General features: G+C 21.6%; 5 protein-coding genes across 5 annotated transcripts; 3 read left to right on the top strand and 2 right to left on the bottom strand.

The window, feature by feature from the left end:
• Nucleotides 1-1898: 1898 nt before the first annotated feature.
• Nucleotides 1899-3856, bottom strand: wdr46 (WD40 repeat-containing protein; the record flags this gene model as incomplete). Its single annotated transcript, XM_636112.1, has 2 exons — nucleotides 1899-3293; nucleotides 3383-3856. 2 exons carry the CDS (start codon nucleotides 3854-3856, stop codon nucleotides 1899-1901), a joined length of 1869 nt encoding a protein of 622 aa, XP_641204.1.
• Nucleotides 3857-4207: 351 nt separating this feature from the next.
• On the top strand, nucleotides 4208-5122 carry DDB_G0280487 (hypothetical protein; the record flags this gene model as incomplete). Its single annotated transcript, XM_636111.1, has 1 exon — nucleotides 4208-5122. The coding sequence occupies one exon, from the start codon at nucleotides 4208-4210 to the stop codon at nucleotides 5120-5122; it is 915 nt and encodes a 304-aa protein (XP_641203.1).
• Nucleotides 5123-5198: 76 nt separating this feature from the next.
• On the bottom strand, nucleotides 5199-6884 carry jcdH (transcription factor jumonji, jmjC domain-containing protein; the record flags this gene model as incomplete). The annotated part of the gene is made up of 2 exons (XM_636110.1): nucleotides 5199-6695; nucleotides 6771-6884. The coding sequence occupies 2 exons, from the start codon at nucleotides 6882-6884 to the stop codon at nucleotides 5199-5201; spliced, it is 1611 nt and encodes a 536-aa protein (XP_641202.1).
• Nucleotides 6885-7109: 225 nt separating this feature from the next.
• fsjA (rRNA methyltransferase) lies at nucleotides 7110-8026 on the top strand (the record flags this gene model as incomplete). Its single annotated transcript, XM_636109.1, has 2 exons — nucleotides 7110-7479; nucleotides 7584-8026. 2 exons carry the CDS (start codon nucleotides 7110-7112, stop codon nucleotides 8024-8026), a joined length of 813 nt encoding a protein of 270 aa, XP_641201.1.
• A 1161-nt stretch (nucleotides 8027-9187) lies between these two features.
• On the top strand, nucleotides 9188-11555 carry DDB_G0280481 (hypothetical protein; the record flags this gene model as incomplete). The annotated part of the gene is made up of 3 exons (XM_636108.1): nucleotides 9188-9515; nucleotides 9645-10932; nucleotides 11024-11555. The coding sequence occupies 3 exons, from the start codon at nucleotides 9188-9190 to the stop codon at nucleotides 11553-11555; spliced, it is 2148 nt and encodes a 715-aa protein (XP_641200.1).
• Between the last annotated feature and the right edge of the window lie 47 nt (nucleotides 11556-11602).

Genomic DNA, 11602 nt, shown 5'->3' with positions numbered 1-11602 from the left:
TTGACAATAATTTTCTTTAATATTCTAGTCGGTTAACCATTTTTAGATAATCGGTTGGAATATTAAACAGTCTATCCTCATGTCCCCCTGTCTCACCCACACTTTTAAATTAATTTTTAATAATTTTGTGTTTAATCACTAAGTTATATACATATACATATATATATATATAAATACTCCATCAATCTCATTTTTTGTCTCTAGATAGTAAAAAAATGATCAGAATTTATAATTATGGGGAGGTTTTAAAGATTCCAAAAATATTACCTTTTTTATCAATTTTCCTTTTTTTTTTTTTTTTTTTAATTTTTTAAAAGTTGTTATTTTATGATTTATTAATTTACTGATTTATTATATAGACTCAAAAAATTAAAAATAAAATCCAATTAACAACAAGTATAGATTTTAATAATCTATATATTTTTTATTTTTTTTATTTCATTTTTTTTTTTTTTTTTTAAAAAAAAATATGATCAACTTTAAAATTCGATTGATAAATTATTTAATATTTTAAATTCATTCATTAAATATTATGTTTAGGGGATATTTTTTTGAATGTAAATTATTAAAATAATTATTTTAAATTTGTAGTTTAAATTAAAACTACAATTTATCTCCATTTTTCGTTGTTTAATTAATTGAATTATCATACATTTTATTTTTTTTTAATTTTTTTTTTATTTTTTTTATTTTTTATTTTATTTTTACAATAATTTTAAAAATATATTTTCTTCTTTAATTAATTATTATTATTAATAAAAAAATGATTATAATTATAATTATAATTTATTTTAAATTACTTTGAAAAAATATTATAAAATTATTATTTAATTTTTTATTTTATTAGTAATTCTTAAATAGAAAAGAAAAAAGTAATAATTATTTTACATTTAAAATTTAATATAAAATTATTCATTGTAATCAATAATTGGGTTTGAAATTAAAAAAATATATCTTAAAATCTTGGTATAAATTATTATATTAAAAAATTCAAACAATATTAAACTATATCCTTTTATAAAAATAAAAATGAAAATAAAAATAAAAATTAAATAATATTAATTAATGAAGCAAATCCTTTATGACCTTTAATATTTTAAAAAATCGTTTTTTAATCATTTTTTGATTATTTATTTTTATTATTATTATTTTTTTTTTTTTTTGTATTGTTTCAAAAATTTATAATTCCCACAACCCTAACTAGGTGTTTTTTTTATTTTTTTTTTTTTTTTTGTTGATTAATTTTTATTTAGGTATATTGTTTTTATTGTTATTATTATTAATTCATATTAATTTAAATTGTTATAATTTATATACAACATTAATTTTTTTCAGGTTTTTTTTTTTTTTTTTTTTTTTAAGAAGGGTTATTACCAAATATAGAAAATTTTTATTTTTGAAGGGATAAAGGTTTTATAATTTTTTATTACAATAACTATTGCCAAAGTGTACAAGATTAAAAAAACAATTGATTCCAATTTTAGTTAATTACAATGGTTATTAAGTTAATCATTTATTTTATACAATGACCAATTTCGAATTATAATATCTAATTTTATTCAAATTGAAAAAAATAAAAAAAAAAAACCTTTTTAAATAAAATTAATTTCAAATGGACATTTTTTCTTCTTTATATAATTTTTTTTTTTTTTTCCTCTCACTCTTTAAAAATAGTATATTAAATAAAAAAATAAAAAATATAAAAATAATTAAAACACCACAAATTAAAAATGAACCACATATATATAATTTTTTAATCATATTTAATTATTTATTTTATAAATTAATCTTTTTTTTTTTTTTATTAATTAATTTTTTTTTTTTTTTTTATTATTATTATTATTTTTTATTTTTTATTTTTTTTTTATAATATCTTTGATATTATTTTTAATATTAATTTATCTTCTTTCAAATCTTGATAAAGCAGATTTATTTGATGATGGATTAAGTATTTCAGATTCAAGTTTTTCTTTTCTTTCTTTATTCTTTTGTTTAGTTTCTTCAAGTTTCTTTGGATCGAATTGACGATTTTTATCTTGTCTTTGTTTATCTTGTCTTTTGTGTTTATTTTCATCAGTTTTAACACCTTGTTGAATGGTACCAATGATATTTGGATCGAGAGAGATCATATCATGTGGAATTTTCTCGAGGAGGGATTTGATATCTTGTTCTCTCTTCATTTTCTTTGAAGCGAATGGATCAGCTTCCATGGAATCATAATTTGCAATACCACTACCAGGTACCAATATACTTGAGAAACCATTATCAGTACCAATACCTAAAACATCTTCAAATGGACAAAATTGAACATTACGAGCCATTGAAGCATTCTTGTGAATTAAATAAGGTTCTTTAACTGATGTGTCGAATGGATTTTTCCAAAGATAAGTCTCTTTATCACCTGCGACTGCCAATACATTGGTGTGGGATAATGAGATTGAATTTGGGGTGAATTTAGTACGAAAAGCGTGCATCTCCTCATAGGTATTACGAAGATCGAATATTTTAATCATACCATCCAAACCAGAGGTAACCAAATGGTTGCCCGATAAACTTACAGCCATCGATGTGATTGGTGATTTATGGCAATGAAGTTTAACGATTGGATTTCTTGATTTTGGTATCCACATTTGAACGATACCAGTGGTGAAACCAAGATTCATTACAGCATTTTGTGGATTTTTACACATTGCTGACAATGGTCCGCTATAAAAACTTTCAACCACCTTTTGACCCACTGAAATATCCTCATAGATGATCTTACCTTTATTGGTTGCCGATACCAATAGGAAATGGTATGGTAGATAGTCCAAGAATTTTGGATCGTAATGGTCCTTTAACCAATGCATTTCAACACCATCTTGATTGTAAATGTATGTATATTTCTTTTGTGCCAATGCAAACATCGATTCATTTTGGAGGAATACCGCATCCCTAATTGGTGATGCTAAATGTCTCTCTGTGAATTTCTTTCCTCTTTGCCAATCAATCATTGAAAAATGACCTTTGGCGCCTGCCAATAATAAATATCTACCATTCTTTGAATATTGAATTTTATATGGTCCATTAGGTTCCAATGCTAAATCAAACACTTTACCACTAGATTGAATATCAACACTTGATGCTATCTTATTTTGTGTTAATTTATATGTTTTCTCTCTATCATTCTCTGCTACAATAAATCCAACATCATGTTGTAATAACATTTCCATCTTTTGTGCTGCTTTTGCTGATTCTAATTTTAATTCTCCAATTTTATTTATTCTAGTTTTCATAAATGGATTTTTAATACCCTTTTTTTTTTTTTTGAAATTAAATTATTAATAAATTTTTTTATTTTTATTTTTATTTTTTTAATTTTTTCTTTTAATAAATTACTTACAGTTGGTGCAACGATTTCACCTTTTAAATATTTTCTAGCACCTTTTGGAACTTTTACAGGTTTACCATTAATTGTTGTTATTTTTGAAGATAATTCAAATTCTTTTTCTTCATCTTCTTTATCTGATTCTTCATCTTGTTGTTTATCATTTTCAAATTCTGAAATTTTTCTTTTCTTTGATGATTTATCATCATTATCATTATCTGATTCATTTTCTTTTTCATATTCATCGTCATCATCATCATCTGATTCATTGTCATTTTTATTGTTTCTTTTATTTACATTTGTTTTTTGTTGTTGCTCTTCTTCCTCTTCTTCGTCATCATCATTAAATTCTCTTGAGTTTTTCCAATGTTTATCTACAGTTTCATTTTTATTATTTTTTTTATTATCGGTTTCTATGATTTTATTATTATTTGTTTTTTGTGATGGTTTTTTATTATTATTATTATTTAATTTTAAATCTTTAACCATTTTTATTACAAATTATATTTTATAATATATTTATATTTATATTAATTTGATTTTAATATTAAATATACACAAAAAATTATAAAAAGAAATAATAATAATAGAATGGAATGTAAAAAATAAATTTTATTTTTTTTTTTTTTTATTTTTTTTTTATTTTTTTTTTTTTTCAGAAAAAAAAAAAAAACGAACGACTTTTTTTTTTTATTTTTTTTTTATTTTTTAATTTTTACATTTAATTTATTTTTATTTTTATTTTTTATTTTTCCTAAAGATAATAATAATAATAATAATCAAATTTGTACATATAAATCTAGTTTAAAAAAATAAATAAAATTTTATAAAATTAAAAAAATGTCAAGTAAACCACCATTTAAACAAAATAAAAAAAAAGTAGTTAAAGCACCAAATTATAAAGCAATAGGAGCATCAATTGATAGAGTTAAAGAGATTTCATATAATGAACATGATAGAAAAGATTATTTAACAGGTTTTCATAGAAGAAAAGTTGCAAGAAGAGAATATGCACAAAAGAAAATTGAAGAAAAAGAGAAAAGAGAAAAAGCAGAACAAAAGAAATTTGTAAAATTACAAAGAGAAGCATTTCAACAATCAATTATAGATTCAAGAAAAAAACATGAAAATGAATTTGGTATCGAAAATGATGATGAAGAAGAAGAAGAAGAAGAAATTAAAGAAGAAGAAACAATCGATGAAAAAGGTAACAAAGTTAAAGTTTTAATCAAACCATCAACAATTCAAGAAACTCAAATTAAAGAATATTCAAGTGAAGATAAAATCATTACAACAACTGTTAAACCATTATCATTTAATAGTGATGGTGAAGATGAAGATGAATCTGATGATGATGATAATAATAGTGATGATGATGATGATAATGATGAAGATGATGAAGAAGAAGTTAATGATAAATCAAAAGTTAAAAAGAAATTACCAAACTTTAAAAAAGAATCACCAAGTACAAATAAATTTAATAGTAATAATAAAAAAGATACAATTACAGCAGATGGTTTAACATTAATTGATGCAGAGAATAAAATTTATCAAGATGAAAAAGGTAGAAGAATTAAAATGAGAAAAGAAAAAGGTAAAATCATTCCAGTCGTACTTACTGCTGCCGCAGAAACTGCAATTGAAAAAGGTTGGAAACTTCCACGTTCACTTAGAACAAGTCAAAAGAAATCTTGGTCACATGCTGTCCAAAAGAAATCAAAAAAGAAACAAAGAAAAGAAAAAAAAGGAAAATAAATAAATAAATAAATAAATAAATAAATAAAATTTTTATTAAAAAAAGAACTTATTTATTTTGAATTTTTAAAATTTTTTAATTATCACTTAAATCATCACCAAAAGAGAATGAAAATGATTTTGAAGTTGGTACATTATTTGAATCATTAGTTGTAGTTTCCCAAATTGATTTTTTCTTATTTTTTAATCTTTCTTCTTCTTTTCTTTTAATTTCTTCTTGTTTTTGTTTTTCAGCATTTCTAAGTGACTCTAATTTACCTGGATAAGCTTGTTCAATTTTATTTGTAAATTCGTTATATAAATCTTTCTTTTTCTTTGTTGCCATAAAATCAACAACTTTTAATAGATTATTTGAGTCAATGAAATTATGAGTGATTGCAATTGATTCCTCTAAATTTAAAACACTATGATACCAACCAGATGGCACAAATATCATTTCACCAGCATGTAAAATACCTTCTAATGGTTTAACTGTTTCATAAGTTTCAATTTCATTATCATTTTCATTGTTATTATTTTGTTTTTGTTGATTATTAATATTAACTTTTTTATCTTTTAATTTAAATCTTGTATTTTTTTTATCATTTTCTTTTTGTTGTTGTTGTTGTTCTAAACTATCTTTGTCTTTTTCATCATGATCATTATCAGGTTTTTCATAAAAGTTAATAAACCATTCAATTATTGAACTTGGTGCAGTAATTTCTAAACCATCATCAGATGGGTAAACACCTGGTGGTACAACATGTGGTGGATACATTATCCATTTCTTACGACCAGTGATTACAGCATTCCAAGCGGATGTATGGTTTGGATCTTTATGAAATGAAGCACCTGATCTTGGTGGACCTGCTAATAACCATCTAAATGATGGTCTTTTATCACCTAATACATTGAATAAATCCTCTTTGAAATAAGCATCTGCTGAATAATCCTCCAAAAGTGATGGTACTTTTTCACCATAATAATGGTCGAATAAATACATTGGCATTTCTTCTTTACAATGCTCACTATAGTAAAAGAAATCTTTTACATTCATAAATACACCTGCATTAATGTAAAGTTTAACATCACCGCATTTCTCTGCCAAGGTTTCCCTTGTCCAATTTTTTGAAGCTGCCCAATCTTTACATGCATCAGATATGATCACTGGTTTATTTGGTATTAAATATTCTCTTGTAAACTCTTCAAATGTTAAATTGGTACGTCTATCAATTGAATCACCATGTTCAAATTGTTTAAGATCAACTGTTGCACATCTATGAATATGAAATAAATAATCGGAATAGAAATATTTCACTTGGATTGGTATTGGTTCCTTTGAAAATGATTTATCACAATTTGATTTATATGTATATTGCCAACTATGTTGATATTTAAATTCACCATCTGAAAATTTATTAATTGATCTCATTTTCCACTGTTCCTCCTCTTGAACATAAATATAAAATGTTTTACTAACTAAATTCATTGTTTTAGTTAATTCTTCTGCACTTAATAAATCTAAAATTGAATCAATTATAAAATTATCTTCAAATACTGAAAATAATCCTAATCCTAATTTTCTACTATCAACCTAAAATAATTATTTTATAAATTAATTAATAAATTAATAAAAAATTAATAAAAAAAAAAAAATTTATATATTTACAAAATCTTTATTAAATGAATCAAAATAAAAATTTCCTTTTGGTTTTACACCAAATGGATGTGGAATATATAATTCAACATCTTCATTTAAGTTTTCTTCATTATATTTTGACATTTTTTTGTTGTATTAATTATGGATGAAAAAAAAAAAAAAAAGATTTTGGAAATATTTTTTTTTATTTTTATTTTTTTATTTTTTATTTTTTTTCATTTTAGTTTCGTTTTGATAAAAAAAAACGAAGACTTAAATTTCATTTATTTTTAAAAATTTTTTTTTTTTTTTTTTTTTTTATAAACCATCATATAAATTAGTTTTTTCCCAAAAAATAAATAAAAAATAATGGGTAAATCATCAAAAGATAAAAGAGATATTTATTATAGAAAAGCTAAAGAAGAAGGATGGAGAGCAAGATCAGCATTTAAATTAATTCAAATTGATGAGGAATATCAAATTTTTGAAGGTGTTAAACGTGTTGTAGATTTATGTGCAGCACCTGGTAGTTGGAGTCAAGTATTAAGTAGAAGGATTTATGGTGATGGTAAAGATCCAGATGTTAAAATCGTTGCTGTAGATCTTCAAGAGATGGCACCATTAAAAGGTGTCGTTCAAATTAAAGGTGATATTACAAAATATGAAACTTCAAAACAAATCATTTCACATTTTGATGGTTCATTAGCTGATTTAATCATTTCAGATGGTGCTCCTGATGGTAAGATATTAAAAATAATTTCCAAAAAAAAAAAAAAAAAAAAAAATCACAAAAAAGGAAATAATAATAATAAAATATTAACATGTATATAATTTTTTTATTAGTGACTGGTTTACATGATATCGATTTTTATGGACAATCACAATTAATTTTATCAGCATTAAATATTACAACACATACATTAAAGATTGGTGGAACATTTGTTGCAAAAATGTTTAAAGGTGATGATATGAGTTTAATGTATTCACAAATGAAATTATTTTTTGAACATGTTTCATTTGTTAAACCAAGTAGTAGTAGAGAATCAAGTCTTGAAAATTTTATATTATGTAGAAATTATCAACCACCTTTAAATTATAATCCAAAAATTATTGATCCAGCTTTAGAAAATCATAATAAAATTTTAAATAATAATAATAATAATAGTAATAATAATAATAATTGTAATATAGATAATGAAAATGATAATGAATTTTTAAAAACAGATAGTTTAATTGTACCATTCATTGCGTGTGGTGATTTAAATTTAGGGTATCATTTAGTATAAATATTTCAATAAAATATTATTAATAAAAAAAAAAAATTAATAAAAAAAAAAAAAAAAAAAAAATATATATATATATATATATATAAAATAATAAAGAGTTTAGAAAAATGGATTAATTTGTTTATTTTATTAAAAAAAAAAAAAAAAAAGAAATAATAATAATAGTAATAATAATAGTTTCAAATTAATTTTATTGTTGAGAAATTTTTTTCAAATAAAATTTAAAAAAAAATTTTATTTTTAATAATTATAATAAAGTAATCAAACTGCAAATTTATTTTTAGAAGAATGAATGTAGGTTGCAATTTTTTGTTTTTTTTTTGTTTTTTTTTTTTATATTTTTTTTCATTTTTTCCCAAACCACCTTCGCTTTTTTTTTTTTTTTTTTTTTTTTTTCATGTATTCCCTTTTCTTTTTTTGTTTTTATATATCAGACAAAAATACAAAATAGTTTTATTTATTTTTAATTCTTTTTTTTTGTTTTAAAAATAATAAAATTAAAAATTAAAAATAAAACCCACCACACCACACTTTGGTTTTTTTTTTTTTTTTTTTTTTTTATTTGTCTTTTTTTTTTTTAGTTTTTTGTATATTTTAAAATAAATAATTCAAATCAATCCTATTTTTTTTTTCTCTTTATTTCGTTTTGTATTTATTTTTGTACATTGCATATATTGCCATCTTTATAAAAAAAAAAAAAAAAAAAAAAAAAAACAATAAACAATAAACAATAAACAATAAACAATAAACAATAAACAATAAACAATAAACACTATTTATTTTTATCGATTCATTTATTTAATTTATTCTTTCACCACCCACAAAACACTTAGTACAAAAATATACATATAACCCTCTAATTTCATCATATCAATTATTATTATTAAATTAATTTTTTTTTTTTTTAAAATTTTTTTTTTTTTGTGTGCTTTTTTTATAATTTTATTTATTTTTAATCTTGTTTAATATTAAAAAAAAAAAAAATACCAATTTAAAAGTACAATAATAATAGTAATAATAATATAACATATATCAAATTGTAATATACATATAAAATTTATTAAATAGTGATTAAATAAAAAAAAAAAACAAATAGAAATAAATAAAAATAAAATAAAAAATAGCTATAGATAAATATATATATATATATATATAAAATAAATGAACAGTATTATTGGAGGTACAGATCCTCTATCTATGATATTTAAAGAGGAAGAAATTAAAAAACAACAAATTTTATTAGAAAAAGAAGAAAAAGAGAAACAAGAACAACAACAAAAGAAACTAAATAAAGATAATATATTTAAATTAGAGGAAGAAGGTAAAAAATTAGAGTTATCAACAAAAGTTCATATTCAACATCCAAACATTTCAACAACATCTGACAATAACTCATTATTAGATCCAAGTAATTTAACATTAAATGGTAAAAAAAAGAAATGGATTAATAGTTTTTGTATTATAAATTTTGATTTAGAAATTGGTCAAGGTAATTTAATAAAATAAAATAAAATAAAATAAAATAATAAAATAAAATAATAATTATAATTATAATAATATTAATATATATATTTTTATTTATTTATTTATTTATTAAAAAAAAAAAAAAAATAATCAGTATTAGATTATTCATTCCCACAAGTTAATTTTAAAGAAGAAGAATCAACAAATTTATGTTTTTTATCATTTCCAGATTCAAATTCTCATTTACAGGGTGATATTATATATTCATTTAAATTAAAAGAGACAAGTAGTTTAGGTAATGGTCAATGTAATTTTCAATATGGTTATGTATTTTTTAGACAAGAGAAAGATTCATCAATAAGTAGAGGTTATTTACAAAAGTCTGTAGTATTATTAAGTGATGAATCATTTGTTGGTTTATTTAAAAAGGTTATGGAAATCGTTGGTCCATTATATTTTGATCATGGTAATACTCTGCTAGAGGTAGCTTATCAAAATATAATGAATTGGCCAGAATTGAAATTAGGTCAAACTTATGAATTACCAATTTTAGGTTACATTTTAACTTTTCATGTACCACATACAAGAGGTACACCACATATAATTGATCCAGTTGTAAAACAACATCAATTGGGTGGTGGTAGTGGTGGTGGTTTAAGCAGTTCACCATCATCGTCATCTGGTGGTGGTAATATACCGACTAGTAATACAACAGGAGTTTCACCATCAATATGGAGTGAAATGAAATTAGTTAGTAATTTAAAATCAATTGATATTTATGGTTGCTTTAAAAGTTTTACAACTAAATTATGGATGCTTTGGGAATTGGTATTATTAGGTCATCCATTATTAGTAATTTCACCAAATCCACCAATGTGTTCAGATTCAGTTTTAGCTTTAGTTAGTTTAATTTCACCATTACATTATTGTGGTGATTATAGACCATATTTTACAATTCATGATACAGATTTTCATAAATATACAAGTTTTTCACATTTATCAGGTACAAGACCTGATGATTCAAATAATAATAATAATCAAGATGACAGCGAATATAATAATAATAATAATAATAATGGTATACCACCATCAATTTTAGGTGTAACAAATCCATTCTTTTTAAAAGCATTAGGTAATTGGCCTAATATTTTAACGATTGGTACAACACAACAAAGATTAGGTGGTTTCAAGAAAATTAAATCCTCTTTACCAAATATAATGTCAAAGGATTTATTAACTCGTCATGTTTTAGATAATAAAGAAAAGATACTATCTGAATATAAACCATTTATTTCACCTGATAAATCTGTATTAAAGAAAATAACTGAATCTGCTGATGATGATATTATAAATGAAGTACTTCGTACTCATTTCTTACAATTAACTCAAAAATTTTTAATACCATTAGAAAGATATTTTTCTTTATTATTACCATTAGCAAAGTAATATATATTATAATTTTATCATTATTTTTTATTATTATTATTATTTTTAATATTAACATATTATTTATTTATTTCATTTTCTCTATAGGACAATATCAATATTTCAAAGACCACCAAGATTAAAACCATTTATTAAAGAGGAATGTTTAAATAAGATAATGGAAACTGATGAAAGATTTATAATTGATAATAAATCAAAAGAAATTGAATTGTATAAACAATTTTTAGATTGTGTAAATTTTAAACAATGGTTAGATGATAAAAGAGCCCAAGCAATTAAACATTTAAATATTCTATATAGAAAGGCAATTTTAGATGCTGATATTCATACATTATTAAGAGGTAAACCAATTTCAACCGCTACTGATCTTTTAAAAAGAGTTGAGGATCAATTAATTTTAGAGGAAAATTTATTTCAAACTTCAAAAGAAATTAAAGATAAATTCAAATCTCATATTGAAATAATACGACAATATAAAAATAATTGTGATAATAATAATGAAAATAATAATAATAATATTCTCTTAACATCACCAATAAAATCAACATCATTATCATCAATCGCACTACCACCATCGTCAACAACAGTAACAACAAAAACTACCACAACAACAAAATAAAATAAAATTTTCCAGTATTCCTGGTGTTTTTCAAAAAAAAAATAAAA

The sequence above is a fragment of the Dictyostelium discoideum genome (assembly GCF_000004695.1).
Source record: "Dictyostelium discoideum AX4 chromosome 3 chromosome, whole genome shotgun sequence".
Lineage (NCBI taxonomy): Eukaryota > Evosea > Eumycetozoa > Dictyosteliales > Dictyosteliaceae > Dictyostelium > Dictyostelium discoideum.
Note: the sequence above shows the minus strand (reverse complement) of the source record. Positions and strands in the feature narration are given on the sequence as shown.